Below are 22832 nucleotides of genomic sequence, written 5' to 3' on the forward strand. Positions count from 1 at the left end.
TTCTCATCCAAATGACAAAACTATACGTAGTACTCCAGATCCGTGTCTCTAAGGTCCCATATCATTGAAGTAGGAGATCTTAATTCATAAGGTCATAACCTATAGGAGCAGAACAAGGCTATTCGGCCCAACAAGTCTACTCCGCCATTCAACCAAGGCTGATCTATCTCTCCCTCCTAACCCCATTCTCCTGCCTTCTCCACATATCCCTTGACACCCGTACTAATCAAGAATGTATCTATCTCTGCCTTAAAAATATCCACTGACTTGGCCTCCACGGCAAGCAATACAGCCTGAACAAATGCAGCCTGCCCGAAGTCCTACAAAGCAGCATCATGACTTGCTGACTCTTATACTCAATGCCCCGGGCAATGAAGGCAAGTACACCAGACACCTTTTTCTATTTTCTATTTATTAAATCTCCATTTGACATTGCTTTCACCTCTTCATGAACAGTCCGTGGCCCATGAACTTTCTTCCTTGAATCATCTCCACAGATGCTTGACCATGCCTGACCCAACCCTCAAACCTCACACCTACTCCCTAAGACCAGTAGCACTCTCCCTTATCACAGAAACATAGAAAACAGGTGCAGGAGTAGGCCAGCACCTACTTCGAGGCAGCACCGCCATTCAATATGATCATGGCTGATGATCCAAAATCAGTACCCCGTCCCTGCTTTTCCCCCCAATATCCCTTGATTCCGTTATCTATATCTAACTCTCTTTTGGATACATCCTGTGAATTGGCCTCCACTGCCTTCTGCGGCAGAGAATTCCATCTCATGGACTCCACCGACCCATGGTCTCTCCTACCGGCGCTCTCTCACAAACTTGGCATGTTCTGCGATGATAGTCAAGCGGTGTTTGTGCGCAAGGTCCGGAGGTGTCCAGGTGTGGTCTTCAGATCTCTGCTACAATGGCGTGCCACTGGAGCGGTCCGTCTTGACCTGAAGGGTCAGCAGTCTGTGCTGGAGTAGTTGAAGCTGGGCAGCCTGGCGCTCGGACATGGCCTCCACCTGCCTCTCCAGTCTCCGCAGCTGGCCCTCGGATTTCCTTTTGGTGCTTCTGAAGGTGGCGGACAGATTGCTGCACAAGCAGAGCATGAGTTTCAACCACAACGTTGGTTAATATCAACATTAAATTCAGAGAGCAATGAACATTTGTGGATGGGGACAAAGAGAGTTTTTATTTAATACCCACTGTAAAGTTAGCCATTGTCCTAGGTGCCAGACTACAACAAGGTTGTTGGGTCTGAAGAAGGGTCTCGACCCGAAACATCACCCATTCCTTCTCGCTATAAGATGCTGCCTGTCCTGGTGAGTTACTTGACCAGGAGCCTATACTAAGATATGTGATATGTGGAAACTAAGAGAAATTTAGTTTAGTTTAATTTAATTTAATTTAGACTTTGCTTTACTTTAGAAATACAGCGTGGAAACAGGCCCTTCGGCCCACCGAGTCCGCGCCGACCAGCGATCCCCCAAACACTAGTTCTATTGTACAAACTAGGGATAATTTACAATTTACTGAAGCCAATTAACCTACAAACCTGCGCGTCTTTGTGATGTGGGAGGAAACCGGAGCACCCGGAGGAAATCTACACGGACACAAGGAGCACGTACAAACTCCGTACCGACAGCACCCGTAGTCAGGATTGAACCCAGGTCCCAGGCGCTGTAAGGCAGCAACTCTACCGCTGCACCACAGTGCCACCCTGGGTTCAAACCCCAAATAGACTGAACAAGGGGTCGGCCATTTAGGACTGGGTTGAGGAAAAACTTTTTCACCCAGAGAATTGTGAATCTGTGGAATTCTCTGCCACAGAAGGCAGTGGAGGCCAATTCACGGGATGTTTTCAAGAGAGGGTTAAGGGCCTGTCCCACTGTACGAGGTAATTCAAGAGCTCTCCCGAGTTGAAAAAAAATCAAAAAGAGTCAGCTCAGTTCAGTTTAGTTAATTGTCACGTGTACCGAGACACAGGGAGGGGGGGCTGTTTGCGAAAATCTGGCCCCCTGTTCCTCGTAGCCCATTGAAGATAAACACCTTCCCCTCAGACCCCCCGGTGACGCAGCGGTATAGTTGCTGCCTTACAGCCAAACGCAGCGCCGGAGAGACCCGGGTTCGATACCGATACGGGCGCTGCCTGTACGGAGTTTGCACCTTTTCCCCGTGACTTGCGTGGGGTTTTCTCCGAGATCTTCGGTTTCCGCCCACTTTCCGAAGGCGTGCAGGTTTGTAGGTAAATTGGCTTGATAAATGTAAACATTGTCCAGTATAAAATTGTCCAGTGCTGAGTAGAGCTTTTCAGCGTTCTGCATCCAGATCCCACCTCTCCCCCCTACCCCCCCCCACCCCAACTCCAACCTCAGCTTCTGTTCCCCCATTACCTGTGAGTTCTCTTCAGCTCCATGGCCAGCTCTTCAGACTGGTCCTTCTGAATGTTGTTATTTTCTATTTGCCTTCCCAGTGAAGCAGCCAGCTCCTCAACCTGATCTCTCAGATGCCTCTCCCTGTTCAGACACAATAGACAATAGACAATAGGTGCAGGAGTAGGCCATTTGGCCCTTCGAGTCAGCATCGCCATTCAATGTGATCATTGCTGATCATCCACAATCAGTACCCCTTTCCTGCCTTCTCCCCATATCCCCTGACTCTGCTATCTTCAAGAGCTCTCTCTTGAAAGTATCCAGAGAACCGGCCTCCCCTGCCCTCTGAGACAGAGAATTTCACAGACTCACAACTCTCTGTGTGGAAAAGTGTTTCTTCATCTCCGTTCTAAATGGCTTACCCCTTATTCTTAAACTGTGGCCCCTGGTCTGGACTCCCCCAACATCGGGAACATGTTTCCTGCCTCTAGCGTGTCCAAACCCTTAATGATCCTATATGTTTCAATGAGGTGTCCTCTCATCCTTCTAAATTCCAGAGTACACAAGCCCAGCCGCTCCATTCTCTCAGCATATGACAATCCCGCCATCCCGGGAATTAACCTTGTGAACCTACGCTGCACTCCCTCAATAGCAAGAATGTCCTTCCTCGAATTTGGAGACCAAAACTGCGCACAATACTCCAGGTGTGGTCTCACTGGTGCCCTGTACAACTGCAGAAGGACCTCTATGCTCCTATACTCAACTGCTCTTATTGTGAAGGCCAACATGCCATTTGCATTCACCACAAGATAGATCAGATTTTCCCTGTAACCTTTTGTTAAACTCCGGCTGCTGCTGGTGAATAGATGGCGTAGACGTTTGTAGGGTAGGGTGCAGTCCTTGAGTGTGATTTTCAGTACCGTGTGTGGACATAAAATGCATTTACTCAGGTGCTTATTAAATAAATCTGAAACCTTTTCAGGTAATGAATGAATATACCAATACCGCACACCTCCAGATTCAGGGACAGTTGTTATCAGGCAACTGAACCATCCTACCACAACCAGAGAGCAGTCCTGAACTATTATCTACCTCTTTGGTGACCCTCGGACTATCCTTGATCGGACTTTGCTGGCTTTACCTTGCACTAAACGTTATTCCTTTATCATGTATGTGTACACTGTAAATGGCTCGATTGTAATCATGTATTTTCTTTCCGCTGACTGGATAGCACGCAACAAAAACTTTTCACTGTACCTCGGTACACGTGACAGTAAACTAAACTGCAAGGTTGGCCCCATAGCAGAAGCGTCCACGTCGAAGGGCTGGAAACTGGAAGTGTCCTGAGCTAATTCCGCTACCACCATCATCTACTGCGACAAGTGATGGCTTCCACTGATTGTCGCCGGAAGCTTGCGTCCTTTTCAGGACGAACGATGACAGCGAGGTCAACATTTGTAACAAGGTGGACACAAAAAGACGAGACTGCAAGGTTTAAGTGTGTGGAGTCTGTGCTTACCGGACAGAGATCATTGAGAGTTCTGCCGCCAGCTGTTCATCGTATGTTGTAGGCGTGGGCACCGGTTTGGTTTCCTGAAATTACAGCAGCGTTCTGATCAGTCTTCATCGAGATTGACAAAGAATTCCAATTGTCATAATTATTCCCGCTCGGTTTTTGCGGGACTCGAAAAAGGACAGCCGTGCTCCAGATTCTCCCGAAGGCAGACACAAAAAGCTGGAGTAACTCTGCATAATTCCCGGGATGGCGGGACTGACATATGATGAAAGAATGGGTCGACTGGGCTTGTATTCACTGGAATTTAGGATGATGAGAGGGGATCTGATAGAAACATATAAAATTATTTAGGGATTGGACACGCTAGATGCAGGAATTTTTTTCCCAATGTTGGGGGAGTCCAGAACCAGGGGTCACACAGTTTAAGAATAAGGGGTCGGCCATTTAGGGCTGAGATGAGGAAAAATGTCTTCACCCAGAGAGTTGTGAATCTGTGGAATTCTCTGCCACAGAAGGCAATCAAGGCCAATTCACTGGATCTTTTCAAGAGAGAGATTTAGGTCTTGGAGCGAAAGGAATCAAGGGATATGGGGAGAAAACAGGAACTGATTGTGATGATTAGCCATGATCATATTGATTGGCGGTACTGGCACGAGGGGCCAAATGGCCAACTCCTGCACCTATTTTTCTATGTTTCTATGTCTGGAGACGAGGAATGAGTGACGTTTTGGGTCAAAACCCTTCTTCAGACTGGACTAAAGTCCCAGTAAGAAGAACTGAGGGTCTTACCTTCCACGCCCTTGAGGTCAGCTGCGGGAGACTCCCCTCCTTCACCAGGGGAACGAGGGCTGGAGGGGGACCACAGTTCACGGGACGACCGGGGTGGAGGTGACGGCTGCAATGGGCCTTTGTGGCCGACTGAAGCTGGGACTGTACAAATGGCACCAAAATGGCACCTCGCATACGGACTCAGTGTGCAGTTCTGTACATTCTGTACTGACCGGGGATAATGCTTGTGTACGGTGATAGTCTTGCTGATCTAATGCAAAAATGTATTTCACTGGACCTAGTAAATAAACCATTGGACCATTGACCATTGGACCATTGACCATTGGACCATTGACCATTAACCATTGACCATTGGACCATTGACCATTGACCATTGACCATTGGACCATTGACCATTGACCATTGGACCATTGACCATTGACCATTGACCATTGGACCATTGGACCATTGACCATTGGACCATTAACCATTGGACCATTGACCATTGGACTATTGACCATTGGACCATTGACCATTGGACCATTGATCATTGGACCATTGACCATTGGACTATTGACCATTGGACCATTGGACCATTAGACCATTGGACCATTGACCATTGGACCATTGGACCATTGACCATTGGACCATTGGACCATTGACCATTGGACTATTGACCATTGGACCATTGGACCATTGGACCATTAACCATTGGACCATTGGACCATTGGACCATTAACCATTGACCATTGGACCATTGACCATTGGACCATTAAGCATTGGACCATTGACCATTGGACTATTGACCATTGGACCATTAACCATTGGACCATTGGACCATTGGACCATTAACCATTGACCGTTGGACCATTGACCATTGGACCATTAACCATTGGACCATTGACCATTGGACTATTGACCATTGGACCATTGACCATTGGACCATTGACCATTGGACCATTGATCATTGGACCATTGACCATTGGACTATTGACCATTGGACCATTAGACCATTGGACCATTGACCATTGACCATTGGACCATTGACCATTGGACAATTGACCATTGACCATTGGGCCATTGACCATTGGACCATTGGACCATTGACCATTGGACCATTGACCATTGGACCATTGACCATTGGACCATTGACCATTGGACCATTGACCATTGGACCATTGACCATTAACCATTGACCATTAACCATTAACCATTGGACCATTGGACCATTGACCATTGGACCATTAACCATTGACCATTGACCATTGGACCATTGGACCATTGACCATTGACCATTAACCATTGACCATTAACCATTGGACCATTGACCATTGGACCATTGGACCATTGACCATTGGACTATTGACCATTGGACCATTGGACCATTGGACCATTAACCATTGGACCATTGGACCATTGGACCATTAACCATTGACCATTGGACCATTGACCATTGGACCATTAAGCATTGGACCATTGACCATTGGACTATTGACCATTGGACCATTAACCATTGGACCATTGGACCATTGGACCATTAACCATTGACCGTTGGACCATTGACCATTGGACCATTAACCATTGGACCATTGACCATTGGACTATTGACCATTGGACCATTGACCATTGGACCATTGACCATTGGACCATTGATCATTGGACCATTGACCATTGGACTATTGACCATTGGACCATTAGACCATTGGACCATTGACCATTGACCATTGGACCATTGACCATTGGACAATTGACCATTGGACCATTGACCATTGGGCCATTGACCATTGGACCATTGGACCATTGACCATTGGACCATTGACCATTGGACCATTGACCATTGGACCATTGACCATTGGACCATTGACCATTGGACCATTGACCATTAACCATTGACCATTAACCATTAACCATTGGACCATTGGACCATTGACCATTGGACCATTAACCATTGACCATTGACCATTGGACCATTGGACCATTGACCATTGACCATTAACCATTGACCATTAACCATTGGACCATTGACCATTGACCATTGGACCATTGGACCATTAACCATTGACCATTGGACCATTGGACCATTGGACTATTGACCATTGCACCATTGGACGCACCTTTCTGGCTCGGTCTGTTCTGGGTTCCTCCCGCAGCCAGACATCTCGTTCCTCTTTCCAGTGTGTGAGGAGAAGGATTACAGCCTCGTCCTGAGGCTCCTGAGATCGCAACGTCTGCTCCAAGCCTTTCTTCTCCTTCTTCATCCAACTCAGCTGGCCTTTCAACCAGGACATATCTTCCTGATAATTGACCGTGGGGAAGGAAAATAATTTACCATCGGATCCATTTGACCGCGGGTTAAGTTAATGCATTAGGTTAAAGGTTACTGAACCTCTACAATGTTACCTGGAAGATAGGCACAAAATGCTGGAGTAACTCAGTGGATTCTGGCAGCATCTCTGGGGATAAGGAATGGGTGACGTTTCATATTGAAACCCTTCTTCACACTCAGAAAAAAGTGTCTGAAGGAGGGTCTCCACCCGAATCGTCACCCATTCCGTCTCTCCAGAGATGCTGCCTGTCCCGCTGAGTTACTCCAGCATTTTGTGTCTATCTTCAGTGTAAACCAGCATCTGCAGTTCCTTCCTGCACAGTGAAACTAGTACGATGAGTGGGGTGGGGGAGGGACGGAGAGAGGGGGAATACAAAGTTATGGAAATCAATGTTCATACCGCTGGGGTGTAAGCTGCCCAAGTGAAATATCAGGTGCTGTTCCTCCATTTTATGTTTGGCCTCACTCTGACAATGGAGGAGGCCCCGTGAGTTGTAAAATCCCGACCTTATTGCTCTTGTTGCCAGCCCACCCACCCTCTCACCCTGACGGTCAGGAGATCCTGTTGCTGCTCTTCCTTCCCTTTGCTCTGGCGCTGAAGCATCCCCGGTGACCGTGAGCTGAAGGCGGGCGAGAGCGGGTCCTGTGTCGCTGGCACCATCTCACGGCGTGCAGGCCCAGCCTCAGCCTCGGCCTCAGCCTCAGCTCGCTGGTAGCGCTTCAGGTCCGGAGACATGCCTTGCAGGCCGAGGATGGTCTGCTTCATGGCAGTGAAGCCCTGCCTCTGCCCCACAATGTCTCCTCTCAGCTGGGCAACACTGTCATCAGCCTCTGGCTCTCCTGAGAACATAAACACAACAGTAGAGGCCATTCTGCCCCTCATGCCCCTTTACTTTACTTTAGTTTAGTTTAGAGTTACAGCACAGAAACAGGCCCTTCGGCCCACCGTGTCCGCAATGACCAGCGATCTCCACACACTATCAGTCTGAAGAAGGGTTTTGGCCCGAAACGTTGCCTATTTTCTTCGCTCCATAGATGCTGCTGCACTCGCTGAGTTTCTCCAGCACTTTTGTCTACCCTACACACACTAGGGACAACTTTCAAATTTACTAAGCCAATTAACCTACAAACCTGCACGTCTTTGGAGTGTGGGAGGAAACCGAAGATCTCGGAGAAAACCCACGCAGGTCACGGGGAGAACTTGCGAACTCTGTTAGTACGTTCTCCCCGTAGTCGGGATCGAACCCGGGTCTCCTGGCGTTCGCTGTAAGGCAGCAACTCTACCGCTATACCACCGTGCCGTATGCTGCCAGCCTCCACTTGTTCCCAATGTTGGGCAAGTCCAGAACCAGGGGCCACAGTCTTAGAATAAAGGGGAGGTCATTTAAGACTTTTTCACCCAGAGAGTTATGAATTTATGGAATTCCCTGCCACAGAGGGCAGTGGAGGCCAAGTCACTGGATGGATTTAAGAGAGAGTTAGATAGAGCTCTAGGGGCTAGTGGAGTCAAGGGATAAGGGGAGAAGGCAGGCACGGGTTATTGATAGGGAAGATCAGCCATGATGAAAATGAATGGCGGTGTTGGCTCGAAGGGCCGAATGGCCTCCTCCTGCACCTATTTTCTATGTTTCTATGTCCTATGCCCGGCTAATCCCAATATTCCCCCAACCATCCATTGTCTCTATCACCTGCATCCGGTTTTGTCTCCATAGATCCAACCTTCACCAGAAGCTTTCCGTAAGTGTCGATACAATCCTCACTGCAAGAAACAAACACAAACAGAGAGTCATTTCTTCACAAAAAAAAGTGAAAGGAAGCAGTTAAACGTATCATAACCTGGAACACTATGTAAATCAAATATATTTGTTGGACTGTGTTTTGGAATACCAAAGTCCTGTACTTCGCAGAATGACACATTTTTTAAAATGTGCAATTGCTTGAAAACTGAAAAGAAAACAAGAAAACTGTGTGAAGAAGGGTCTCGACCTGAAACGTCACCTATTCCTTCTCTGCAGAGATGCTGCCTCACCCGCGGAGCTACTCCAGTATATTGTGTCCCTGAAGAAAGGTCTCGACCCGAAACGTCACCCATTCCTTCTCTCCAGAGATGCTGCCTGTCCCGCTGAGTTACTCCAGCATTTTCTGTCTACCTTCGATATTATCCAGCATCTGCAGTTCTTTCTTACACATTTGGTTCTTGGGCGTGTGGATTAGACACCAATTGCTAATTTTTGAGTCAGAGCCACAGAACCAGCCATTAATGTTTAAGAAGGAACTGCAGATGCTGGAAAAATCAAAGGTAGACAAAAATGCTGGAGAATCTCAGTGGGTGAGGCAGCGTCTATGGAGCGAAGGAATAGGTGACGTTTCGGGTCAAGATCTTTCTTCAAACTCAGAACATTGTTCCTGATGTTGGGGAAGTCCAGGACAAGGGGTCACAGTTTAAGGATACGGGAGAAATCTTTTAGGACCGAGATGAGAAAAACATTTTTTTCACACACAGACAGTGGTGAATTTGTGGAATTGGCTATATTTAGGAAGGAGCTTGATGTGGCCCTTGTGGCTAAAGGGATCAGGGGGTATGCAGAGAAGGCAGGTACAGGATACTGAGTTGGATGATCAGCCATGATCATATTGAATGGCGGTGCAGGCTCGAAGTGCCGAATGGCCTACTCCTGCACCTATTTTCTATGTTTCTATGTAACTAGCCATTGAGGTGTGCTGAAGGGTGAGGGTATTTGGTGTGAGGCGTGGTGGGGTACAAGACTGACCTGTACTGGAGGGCAAGGTGCAGCGCCGTGCTGTTGGACTCGTGTTTGCTCAGCAACATACTCAGTCTCTCGCAGTCGCCCTTGCACTGCTGCAGGACCCTGGAAAGCAGATCGTTACCCTCCTTCCACTCGTCGATGGAACTGCGGAAGGTAAACAAGCAAAGAGTGGGACAGGCACCAATATCTCCTTCAGCCGCACGCTCGTGAACTCCCAATCCATCCAGACAACCGGGAGGAGGAACAGGAGATGCTGCTGGTTCCCACCTGCCCGCGTTTGGCCCATATCCCTCTAAACCCGTCCTCTCCATGTACATAAGATAGACAATAAATGCTGGAGTAACTCAGTGTGGACAGGCAGCATCTCTGGGTAGAAGGAATGGGTGATGTTTCGGGTCGAGACCCTTCTTAATCCGTCGACCCAAAATGTCACCCATTCCTTCTCTCCAGAGATGCTGCCTGTCCCGCTGAGTTACTCCAGCATTTTGTGTCTTACTTCCCTTTATCCTGCATCTACATCCTTTGTCCTGTATCTGTACACTATGGACGGCTCGATGCTGCATAGTAGGCAACAAAAAGGCTTCTCTCTGTGGCTCAGCACACGTGACAATAATAAACGGAACTAACTGAACTAAATTCAACCCAGGGAGTCACAGGGAGAACGTGCAAACTTCACACAAACAGCACCTGAGGTCAGAATCGAACCCGTGTCTCTGGTGGAGTTGCTGCTCTACCCGCTGCGACACTGTGCCGTCCTGGGCTTTATTGCAAATGGGATGAGTGTTAGGGGTGGGAAGTCTTGCTACAATTTTGCGTACATTTGCTGAGCGTATTTAATTAATAGACAATAGACAATAGGTGCAGGAGTGGGCCATTCGGCACTTCGAGCCAGCACCGCCATTCAATGTGATCATGGCTGATCATCCCCAATCAGTACCCCGTTCCTGCCTTCTCCCCATATCTCCTGACTCCGCTATTTTTAAGAGCCCTATCCAGCTCTCTCTTGAAAGTATCCAGAGAACCGGCCTCCACCGCCCTCTGAGGCAGAGAATTCCACAGACTCACAACTCTCTGTGAGAAAAAGTGTTTCCTCGTCTCCGTTCTAAATGGCCGACCCCTTATTCTTAAACTGTGGCCCCTGGTTCTGGACTCCCCCAACATCGGGAACATGTTTCCTGCCTCTAGCGTGTCCAAACCCTTAATAATTTCATATGTTTCAATAAGATCCCCTCTCAGGGAGGATGCATTTGTTATGGAAGCATTTCAGAGGAGGTTCAATGGGTGATTCCAGAGATGAATGCGTTGGTTGATGAGGAATGGTTGAACAGGCTGGGGAAAGAATAGGTCACCTTCATAAAACATGTATGATTCTGGGGGAATAGACACAAAATGCTGGAGTAACTCAGCGGGACAGGCAGCATCTCTGGAGAGAAGGAATGGGTGACATTTCGGGTCAAGAGCCTTCTTCAGACGCAGCTCCGATTGCTACAGTTGCTGGTGGGAGAGATAAGCGAGTCCGTAAGAACTGGCCGTTCATTACAGAGAGTCGCAAGCAAAGAGTTGCTGCCTCACAGTGCCAGAGACCCTGGTTCGATCCCAACTACGGGTGCTGAATGTACAGAGTTTGTACGTTCTACCGCCGCGCCACCGTGCTGGCCTAAAGGGAATTTTCAAGGCTATTTACTAGCCAAGGCCACAACGGCCTCATCCAGGAATGGAAACATAAAAAAGATTTTCACTCCGAGTTATCTGCGAAATACTTCAACGCGAAAACACAATGAGAGTGCGCCAGATTCCAAAGTACATCGGCCTTCCCATTGGGAGATCCACAGACTCAATCCAATGCCTTACTTCCTCAGCTGAGCGGCTTCCATTTCGGAATCCCGGATCCCGACACCCGTCACGTTGGATCCATGCACCTGAAAGAATCGAGAAATCTTCCGGACTCCTGGAACGGTACAATCCTGGAATGTCCGCATCAACTGTTCAAAGACAAAGCTGGGAACCTGCAGTGGAGATGAACGAATAATGAACGAGTGACTGAATGGAAGGATGAATGAATGAATGAATGAATTAATGAATGAATGAATGAATGAATGAATGAATGAATGAATGAATGAATGAATGAATGAATGAATGAATGAATAAGTGAATGAATGAGTGAATGAATGAATGAATGAGTGAAGGAATGGATGGATGAATCGGGAGTGAAGTCAAGAGTGTTTGTCATCTGTATCAACAGTGGAACGATGGCATTCATCTCACCTGGTATCTGGCGCTGTAAGTCAGCAACTCTGTAAGGTTACACCACAAGACACGATACACACAGATAATATATCGAGTCATAAATGTTATATATTGATGGGATAGTGTGTAGGCAGCTTTGTTCACTACCTAGCCCATGCTGTCTCTGCCTGGAGTATTTGATGAGTCAGTGTGGACTCTGCATTTAGGAGATGCTATTCATGCCCAAGGAGTGTTTAATATATAATACAAGTCATATATAATACACAGAGGCATGGGGCCATACAGCGCAGAAACAGACCCTTCGGCCCAACATGCCCACTGGCCAACATGCCCATTCTACACTAGTCCCACCAGTCTGTGTTTGGCCCATATCCCTCTAAACCTATCCTATCCATGTACCTAAGATGGACTCAAAAAGCTGGAGTAACTGAGATGGGCAGGCAGCATCTTTGGAGAGAAGGAATGAGTGACGTTTTGGGTCGAGACCCATCGTCGGATCCGACCCGAAATGTCGCCCATTCCTATATCCAGAGATGCTGCCTGCCCAGCTCAATTACTCCAGCTTTTTGTGCCTATCTTTGGTTTGAACCAGCATCTACAATTCCTTCTATCCATGTACCTGTCTAATTGCATCTTAAACCTTCCTTAAGAATTCTTAAACTTAGTATCTGCCTCAACTACCTCCTTGACACCATACACCCACCATTGTGTGAAAGTTGTGCCTCAGGTTCATATTAAACCTTTTACCCTTCACCTTAAACCTATGTCCTCTGGTCCTCGATTCCCCTACTCAGGGCAAGAGACTCTGTGCGTCTACCCGATCTATTCCTCTCATGATTTTATAGACCTCAAATATAATAAACATAAATGAGTCCTGTATAATAAGCATTACTTTGTTGGCTGTCATCCCGGGCTCGTTGCTGATGGGGTTGTAGCCAGCTCTGCCCACACTACTGGGAGACGAAGGGGCCGACTCAACCTGCTGCACATCATGCAGACTGGACAGCAATTCATCAGCCTAATGCAAGGGCAGAAACAGGCGGCATCTTATCACATCGTGTAGCTGCGGTTATCAACAACAGCGCACGCATTAACACATGCACTTTAAACAGGCTCAGAGTACACAAAAAGTCTGTGTGTCTCACACAGATACACAAACACACAGACACACACACACGTACAGAGATATCCAGGCACACACACACAGACACAGACACACACACATGTACAGAGATATCCACACACATGCAGAGACACACAGACGCAGAGACACACACACACAAACACACAGACACACACACATGTACAGAGATATCCAGACACACAGACACACACATGTACAGAGATACCCCAACACATGCAGAGACACACAGACACAGACACACACACACACACACATGTACAGAGATATCCACACACATGCAGAGACACACAGACGCAGAGACACACAGACACAGATACACACACACGCACACACATGTACAGAGCTATCCAGACACACAGACACAGACACACACATGTACAGAGATACCCCAACACATGCAGAGACACACAGACACAGACACACACACACACACACATGTACAGAGATATCCAGACACATAGACACATGTACACACTCATACACACAGACATACACACAGAAACATACACACACACACACATAGACACACAGACACAGACACACACATGTACAGAGATATCCAGACACACACAGAGACATACACACAGACACATACACACAGAGACACAGACACATAGTCACAGACACATAGTCTCACACACACACACACACACACACACACACACACACACACACACACACACACACACACACACACACACACACACACACACACACACACGTGTACAGAGATATCCAGAGTCCAGACATACACACAGACACACACACACACGCACCCGGAGAAAACCCACACAGGTCACGGGGAGAACGTACAAACGTACAGACAGCACCCGTAGTCAGGATCAAACCCAGGTCTCTGGCGCTGTGAGGCGGCAACTCTAACTCTGCGCCACCGGGCCGCTCTTGAGCACTTCCTCAATTTCTTCCCCCAACAACATCATCTATATTTATATTCATTAGTGTTATTTTTGATAGTGTTGCCTTGCCTCTCATGTGGCTGCACTGCTGTCCCTAAAGTTCAGCTTAGTTTAGTTTAGTTTAGTTTATCTTGGCTTAGTTTAGAGATACAGCAAGGAAACAGGCCCTTCGGCCCACTGAATCCATGCAGACCATCGATCACCCCTGGGTAATGGGTAATGCAGAATAGTGTCAGCATTGTGTACCGCTCTATATTTTGTGTTGGCTGATTTGGGTTTATTTGCCCATTGAGCACCTCCTCATTGGGCCAAGCCATTTCTTGCTATTGAGGGAGTGCAGCGTAGGTTCACCAGGTTAATTCCCGGGATGGCGGGACTGTCATATGCTGAGAGAATGGAGCGGCTGGGCTTGTATTCTCTGGAGTTTAGAAGGATGAGAGGAAATCTTATTGAGACATATAAGATTGTTAATGGTTTGGACACGCTAGAGGCAGGAAACATGTTCCCGATGTTGGGGGAGTCGAGAACCAGGGGCCACAGTTTAAGAATAAAGGGTAAGCCATTTAGAACGGAGACGAGGAAACACTTTTTCACCCAGAGAGTTGTGAGTCTATGGAATTCTCTGCCTCAGAGGGCGTTGGAGGCCGGTTCTCTGGATGCTTTCAAGAGAGAGCTAGATAGGGCTCTTAAAGATAGCGGAGTCAGGGGGGATATGTGCAGAAGGCAGGAACGGGGTACTGATTGGGGATGATCAGCCACGATCACATTGAATGGCAGTGCTGACTCGAAGGGCCGAATGGCCCATTCTTGCACCTATTGTCTATTGCCTTTGATGTTCTGGAAGTTTCTGGAAGGTCGTGGAGCAGTACACAGCAGCGGGGAGCAGACTGGACTTCCTGTCCCACTGTGCCCCCACTGGCTGGCCAGGCTGGGTGGAGCGTTTGTCGGCACTGGGTCTGTACTTGCTGGAGTTTAGAAGGATGAGGGGGGGACCTCATTGAAACATACAGAAAAGTGAAAGGCCTGGATAGAGTGGATGTGGAGAGGATGTTTCCACTAGTGGGAGAGTCTAGGACTAGAGGTCACAGCCTCAGAATTAAAGGATGTTCTTTTAGGAAGGAGATGAGGAGGAATTTCTTTAGTCAGAGGGTGGTGAATCTGTGGAATTCTTTGCTACAGACGGCTGTGGAGGCCACAAGTCAGTGGATATTTTTACGGCAGAGATAGATAGATTCTTGATTAGTACGGGTGTCAGAGGTTATGAGGGGGTGGGAGAATGCAACCTTCACGTGGTCCGCCCTGTTTCGACTAATGCAATCAACTCGACGTGCACAAACGGGAGATCAAATGGAACAAGTTGTCCAACAACTTTAGGCTGTGCACGCCACACGAAAGAAGAAGAAGTGGTTATGGGGAGAAGGCAGGAGAATGGGGTTAGGAGGGAGAGATAGATCAGCCTTGATTGAATGGCAGAGTAGATTTGATGGGCCGAATGGCCTAATTCTGCTCCTATGACCTTACAACCTTATGACCTTATGGAACCACCTTCAGCCGGAGCCGGTCCCTCTCGAGTTGAATCCTCCCGACGGCCACCGTGGCAACCGTCAGCTCCTGCTCCTTCCCATGGAGCCGCTCCCTCAGCTGCTGGTTCCTCGCTCTCAGGCACTCCATGGCCTCCTCCCTCTGGGTCCTCTCCTCTTGTTGCTCTGGGCTCAGGCCCACACCCAGGCCCCGCTCCACCTCCTCGATTGTCTGGGGGGGGGCGAGAGGGGGGGGGGGAGAGGGAGAGGGAGAGGGAGAGGGGGGGGAGAGGGAGGGAGGGAGAGAGGGGGAGAGGGATGGCGAGGAAGAGGGAGGGACGAGAGGTTACATGGCTTCCCTTTCATCGGCTGTGTGGCTGGACATTTGGGCTGAAGGTCACACGATCACTGATGGAGCCACAGCACAGAAACAGGCCCTTTGGCCCAACTCGCCCATGCTACACAAAATGCCCACTCAGCTAATCCTAAAGGCTTGGACAGGCTAGATGCAGGAGAAATGTTCCCCATGTTGGGGGAGTCCAGAACCAGGGATTCACACAGTTTACAAATAAGGGGTCGGCCATTTAGAACTGAGATGAGGAAAACCTTTTTCACCCAGAGAGTTGTGAATCTGTGGAGTTCTCTGCCACAGAAGGCAGTGGAGGCCAATTCACTGGATGTTTTCAAGAGAGAGTTAGATTTAGCTCTTAGGGCTAACGGAATCAAGGGATGTGGGGAAAAAGCAGGAACGGGGTACTGACTTTGGATGATCAGCCGTGATCATATTGAATGGCGGTGCTGGCTCGAAGGGCCGAATGGCCTACTCCTGCTATTTTTCTCTGTTTCTATGTGTACTTGCCTGCGTTTGACTCTTGTCTCCCTAAACCCTTTCTATCCACGTACCAGTCCAAGAATAAGTTCATTCGTTTTTGCCCTGCTCTTGTATTGTATATATTTTTTATTCATCAGTGATAGGAGTAGAATTAGGCCATTCGGCCCATCAAGTCTATTCCGACATTGAATCATGGCTGACCTATCTCTCCCTCCTAACCCCATTCTCCTACCTTCTCCCCGTAACCCCTGACACCTGTACCAATTATGAATCTATCACTGCCATAATAATATCCATTGCCTTGGCCTCCACAGCCTTCTGTGGGAAAGAATTCCACAGATTCACCACCCTGTGGCTAAATAAATTTTTCATCTCCTTCCTAAAAAAACATCCTTTAATTCTGAGGCTGTGACCTCTGGTCCTAAACTCTCCCACTAGTGGAAACATCCTCTCCACATCCACTCTATCCAGGCCTTTCACTGTTCTGTAAATTTCAATGAGGTCATAGAAACATAGAAACATAGAAAATAGGTGCAGGAGTAGGCCATTCGGCCCTTCGAGCCTGCACCGCCATTCAATATGATCATGGCTGATCATCCAACTCAGTATCCTGTACCTGCCTTCTCTCCATACCCCCTGATCCCTTTAGCCACAAGGGCCACATCTAACTCACTCTTAAATATAGCCAATGAACTGGCCTCAACTACCTTCTGTGGCAGAGAATTCCAGAGATTCACCACTCTCTGTGTGAAAAATGTTTTTCTCATTGTAGCAGAGATCTGGAGACCTCATCTCGGTCCTAAAAGATTCCCCCCTTATCCTTAAACTGTGACCTCTTGTTCTGGAGAGGTCCCCCCTCTCATTCTTCTAAACTCCAGCGAGTACAGGCCCAGTGCCGACAGACGCTCATCATGAGTTAACCCACTCATTCCTCAGTCTTTGGTGCAGTACTTTGGTTTTCTGGATGCCTACCTGTGTGACCAGCTCCCATCGGGTACGAGCTTCCTCCTCTGCCTCACAGTCATCTCCCCGCGGTGGGATTTCAGCTTTCCGTGTGCGCACTCCGTCCTCGATTTCTGTCAGCACCCGATGCAGAGTCCGCGAGAGGTCGCAGGGTTCACCTGCTGAAGCATCTGTACGTTAGGCCGAAGTTATCATCACTCTGATTCCACTGTGATAACCTATTCCTTCGCTCCATAGATGCTGCCTCACCCGTTGAGTTTCTCCAGCATTTTTATCTACCTTCGATTTTTCCAGCAACTGCAGTTCCTTCATAACATCACTGTGATTCCAGTCAGTACACATCTCATTGCTCCCTGCCTCTAGGATGGCGTCCAAACCAGGCGACTATTTGCACGTTAGCCACAGAAGCAGATCTACAAGCTCATATTACAATCGCTCCACACCCTCAAATCTCTACTCCTACAGATTCTTCTGGGTGGATTGTCCCCTGGTCGTGGTGGAGAAGCTTGTGTGGACCTGAGATCCTGAGAGCGATGCCGTCTGGAGCTATGCTCCCGGTAGGGCCACCCATGGCAGTAAGGTTGAGGGGGAGGTCCTCTGACAAAGAGCAATCCAACCAAGACCTCAACGCTGGAACAGGCGGAGGACGATGGCTGACCTTAGTGGAGCGTCACAACGGCTGGGAAGGCGGATGAAGGCTGCAGCAGAATAGTCTCCTCACGTTAAACAAAGTCACGCACAGGTGTCCTCCAACCCTGGAGACACCCTTGGTCAGCCATGACCGAAGGGGGCCTAAGAAGAACAGATTCCTTTATCCTGTATCTGAACACTGTGGACGGCTCGAATGTAATCATGTATTGTCTTTCCACTGACTGGATAGCACGCAACAAAAGCTTTTCACTGTACCTCGGTACACGTGACAATAAACTAAACTGAACTGAACAGTGGCTGGAGTCTGGAGAAGTCAACACATGTGGTATCTCTGGGAGTCCTCAACAATATTAGACACCAGGTCATGTGAGGGCAGATAACTAACGTGGATAAATGTGAAGGAAGGAACTGCAGATGCTGGTTTACACCGAAGATAGACACAAAATGCTGGAGTAACTCAGCGGGACAGGCAGCATCTCAGGAGAGAAGGAATGGGTGACGTTTCGGGTCGAGACCCTTCTTCTGAAGTCCGAATTCCCTCAATTTTACAATTTTAACCAAAGCCAATGAACTTACACACCCGCGCAACTTTTGGAGTGTGGGAGGAAACCGGAGCACCCGGAGCAAAACCCATGTAGGTCACGGGGAGAGCGTGCAAACTCCGTGCAGACAGCGCTCTCAGTCAGGATGGAACCCGGGTCTCTGGCGCTGTGAGGCTGCAACTCCACCGCTGTGTCACCATACCTGTTGGCATTGATGTCTGACATGGCTGCCCTGGGTAGGTGGACTGTGCCACGTGGTCCCAGTCCGGCAGCTGGAGCGAACTTGTCTCCAGGGACTGGTGGTCACTGAGATCAGAGCCGGTGTCCAGGTATTCTTCATCTTCCCTGCAAGGAACATAACTGGGCTGTGGAAACACTCTGGTAAATGTGGCCAGGCCAGTTAGATAGATAGAGCTCTTAAAGATAGCGGAGTCAGGGGATATGGGGAGAAGGCATGGTCACATTGAATGGCGGTGCTGGCTCGAAGGGCCGAATGGTCTACTCCTGCACCTATTGTCTATTGTCCAGTGGGGAATCGACCAGGAAGAGAGTACCTGAGGCGGCAGGTAGAGGAAGATAAGAAGGGTCCCGACCCAAAATGTCACCCATCCACGTTCCCCACAGATGCCGTCTGTAGGAGGGTCCCAGTGGTGTCAGAGGTTACGGGGAGGGGGCAGGAGAACGTTAGAAGGGAGAGATAGATCAGCCACGATTGATGGTAGATTAGACCCGATGGGCCGAATGGCCTAATTCAGCTTCTATCACATAAACATAGAAACATAGAAATTAGGTGCAGGAGTAGGCCATTCGGCCCTTCGAGCCTGCACCGCCATTCAATATGATCATGGCTGATCATCCAACTCAGTATCCCGTACCTGCCTTCTCTCCATACCCTCTGATCCCCTTAGCCACAAGGGCCACATCTAACTCCCTCTTAAATATAGCCAATGAACTGGCCTCGACTACCCTCTGTGGCAGAGAGTTCCAGAGATTCACCACTCTCTGTGTGAAAAAAACATATGGTGAGTTTATCGAACAAGTTGGTTTATTGAAGGCCATAACAGTGGCCTTTGGGAACCACTCTGGGAGAAGACATCATGCTCAGTGGGCACTGTTGAGGCCTTCAATAAAACATCTTGTTCGATAGACACAACACTGATCTACGAGCTGTTTGATTTTGTGTCTGTGTCTGTTTTTCTCACAGAGAGTTGTGAATCTGTGGAACTCTCTGCCTCAGAGGGTGGTGGAGGCCGGTTCTCTGGATACTTTCAAGAGAGAGCTAGACAGGGCTCTTAAAGATAGCGGAATCAGGGGATATGGGGAGAAGGCAGGAATGGGGTACTGATTGGGGATGATCAGCCATGATCACATTGAATGGCGGTTCTGGCTCGAAGGGCCGAATGGCCTACTCCTGCTTCTATTGTCTATTGTCTATTGTAAGTCCCGGGAAGTAGTTACAAGTAGTCACAGAATATCCTCTGATTCAACATTGGAGGCTGATGACATCCTGGCTAAATTAGCCTCTGGCCTAACGGTAGAATGGGCTTATGGACACGGAAGGAGAGCTGGGCCCCGAGCTGGTCTTGTTCCCTACCGGCAGCTGGTGAGTGTCAGTCTGTCGATCTTTCTGTTCAACTCGAGAATGACCACCAGCAGCTCCGTGATCTGTCTCTCGTAGTGCAGAACGGCCATCTCTTCATCCTCTTCCTCCTCCTCCTCCTCCTCCTCCTCCTCCTCCTCCTCTTCCTCCTCCTCCCGCAGTGTCTCCAGCTCCGTCTTCCCGGGATGCTGCCCCATCTCTCACAGTGAGGAGCACAGATTTATATTAATTTATATATCATTTATAATTTACAGTCACGGCGTGATACAGTGTGAAACCAGGCCCTTGGGCCCAACTTGCCCACACCAGCCAACATGTCCCATCTACACTAGTCCCACCTGCCTGCGTTTGGCCCATATATCCATCCAAACCTGTCCTATCCATGTACCTGTCTAACTGTTTCTTAAACATTGGGATAGTCCCCAGCCTAATTAACTCTCTCTTGAAAGCATCCAGACAACCGGCTTCCACCGCCTTCTTCTGAGGCAGAGAATTCCACAGACTCACAACTCTCTGTGTGAAAATGTTTTTTCCTCATCTCCGTTCTAAATGGCCTACCCCTTATTCTTAAACTGTGGCCCCTGGTTCTGGATTCCCCCAACTTCGGGAACATGTTTCCTGCCTCTAGCGTGTCCAATCCCTTAACAATCTTATATGTTTCAATAAGATCCCCTCTCATCCTTCTAAACTCCAGAGTGTACAAGCCCAGCATATGACAGTCCCGCCATCCTTCGTCCCGTATCTGTGCACTGTGATTGTAATCATGTGTAGTATTTCCGCTGACTGGCCAGCACACAACAAGAAAGCTTTCACTGTACTTCGGTACATGTGACAACAATGAAGTAAACTAAACTAAGCTAAAGATAGACACAAAAAGCTGGAGTAACTCAGCAGGTCAGACAGCATTTCTGGAGCATCTATGACGCTTCGGGTCACCTATTCCTTCGTTCCATCGATGCTGCCTCACCCGCTGAGTTTCTCCAGCATTTTTGTCTACCTTCGATTTTTCCAGCATCTGCAGTTCTTTCTTAAACAACTCTCCTTCTTACAAGGCATCTGCACGTCAGTAAAGACCATCCTAACATAAAGTGGTGCAGCTCAGAAACAGGCCTTTCAGCCCACTCTGTCCACCATGTGCCCATTAATATTAATCCCATTTACTAGTACTTGATCTGCAGCCTGCTCTACCTTCAATGTGCTTAACTGAGAGGGTAACGTCTACTGGAAGACCTTACTTACCTCCATATCTGTGCAGCAAATCTCCTCCTCTCGTTCTGGGGAAGGTGCAGGGGAGGTTGGACTTTTAATGCTTCTTGCTATTTGTTCCTGCTCTGTGTTTTGGATTGTAACCTCAGCTCAGGAGATTTGTTGAGTTTGTGAAACAATGGGCCCAACGTATGCAAATCTCCGGGATTTCCTGTCCTGTTTGGAAGCGCCCTTCCTCCGCTGCTGTTTTTCCGAGTCAACATCCCCCTGGATTTTAACATGTTCTCTCGGATTAACCCATCAACGGGCGAAAACCGGCAGGTGAGAAACTTGCCGAATACGTGAGAATCACGCGCCATGCACTGCACAGAAACAGGCCACTCCTCGACCTGCACCGATGCATTGGATGCACCTGATGTGGAGAGGTCAAGGAAAGAGCGTTCACGTTGCGGCTCTGTTAGACAATAGACAATAGGTGCAGGAGTAGGCCATTTGGCCCTTCGAGCCAGCACCGCCATTCAAGAGACAAGTCAAGAGAGTTTTATTGTCATGTGTCCCAGATAGGACAATTAAATTCTTGCTTGCTGCAGCACAACAGAATATGTAAACATAATACAGAACAGGAGATAAAAGTTCAGTGTGCCTATATACCATAGACCATTATATATACACAATAAATAAACAGATAAAGTGCAATAGGCTGTTATTGTTCAGAGTTTGTTTGATGTTGTGTTTAATAGCCTGATGGCTGTGGGGAAGTAGCTATTCCTTAACCTGGATGTTCCAGATTTCAAGCTCCTGTACCTTCTTCCCGATGGCAACGGAGAGATGAGTGTGTGGCCAGGATGGTGTGGGTCTTTGATGATGCTGGCAGCCTTTTTGAGACAGCGACTGCGATAGGTCCCTTCGATGGTGGGGAGGTCAGAGCCGATGATGGACTGGGCGGTGGTCACAACTTTCTGCATTCTTTCTCGCTCCTGGACGTTCAAGTTACCGAACCAGGCCTCGATGCAACCAGTCAATATGCTCTCTACTGTGAACCTGTAGAAGTTCGAGAGTCCATTGTGATCATGGCTGATCATCCCCAATCAGTACCCCGTTCCTGCCTTCTCCCCATACCCCCTGACTCCGCTATCTTTGAGCCCTATCCAGCTCAGTTTCCACCAACCTTTCCACCACCACGCACAAGAAGCACAAGAAGCGACGAGCCAGACACACTATTGTACGCAGATGCTGCGAAGTGTGTTCAGCTCTGGCTGAACAACTTCTAATCTTGTGTGTGGACTCCTCTACATCAGTGAAAACAAACACTGACTGGCTGATCGTATTGCAGAGCTCTCAGTGACACAGCTGATAGAGTTGCTGCCTCACAGCGCCAGAGACCCGGGTTCAATCCTTGTCGGTGTGGAATTTGTATATTCTCCCTGTGGCTGGCGTGGGTTTTGTCCGGGTGCTCTGGTTTCC

The 22832-nt window shown here is 48.5% G+C and overlaps 1 protein-coding gene across 2 annotated transcripts; it reads right to left on the reverse strand.

Moving 5' to 3' along the window:
- Positions 1 to 403: 403 nt before the first annotated feature.
- ushbp1 (USH1 protein network component harmonin binding protein 1) lies at positions 404 to 20274 on the reverse strand. 2 transcript variants are annotated; one of them, XM_033047211.1, is made up of 13 exons: positions 20157 to 20274; positions 18765 to 18907; positions 17379 to 17527; positions 15600 to 15806; positions 12886 to 13011; positions 11598 to 11752; positions 9750 to 9890; positions 8667 to 8737; positions 7523 to 7818; positions 6767 to 6946; positions 3888 to 3961; positions 2390 to 2512; positions 404 to 1088 (listed from the first exon to the last, which is right to left on the reverse strand). In XM_033047211.1, the coding sequence occupies exons 1-13, from the start codon at positions 20252 to 20254 to the stop codon at positions 914 to 916; spliced, it is 1938 nt and encodes a 645-aa protein (XP_032903102.1). In that variant the 5' UTR covers positions 20255 to 20274; the 3' UTR covers positions 404 to 913. The 2 variants fall into 2 exon arrangements, with proteins under 2 accessions (XP_032903102.1, XP_032903101.1); XM_033047210.1 differs by having other exon boundaries at positions 17379 to 17530.
- Positions 20275 to 22832: the final 2558 nt, after the last annotated feature.

Source organism: Amblyraja radiata, chromosome 29, assembly GCF_010909765.2.
Source record: "Amblyraja radiata isolate CabotCenter1 chromosome 29, sAmbRad1.1.pri, whole genome shotgun sequence".
In the NCBI taxonomy this organism is placed as follows: domain Eukaryota; kingdom Metazoa; phylum Chordata; class Chondrichthyes; order Rajiformes; family Rajidae; genus Amblyraja; species Amblyraja radiata.

Coding starts and splice junctions, on each gene's coding strand:
- ushbp1 (XM_033047210.1), bottom strand. CDS start 20,254: ATGGCCGTTCTGCACTACGAGAGACAGATCACGGAGCTGCTGGTGGTC. Junction 11,753..12,885: donor CCGGGATGACAGCCAACAAA/GTAATGCTTATT, acceptor TCTCCACTGCAG/GTTCCCAGCTTTGTCTTTGA. Junction 9,891..11,597: donor GAAGCCGCTCAGCTGAGGAA/GTAAGGCATTGG, acceptor TACCTTCCGCAG/TTCCATCGACGAGTGGAAGG.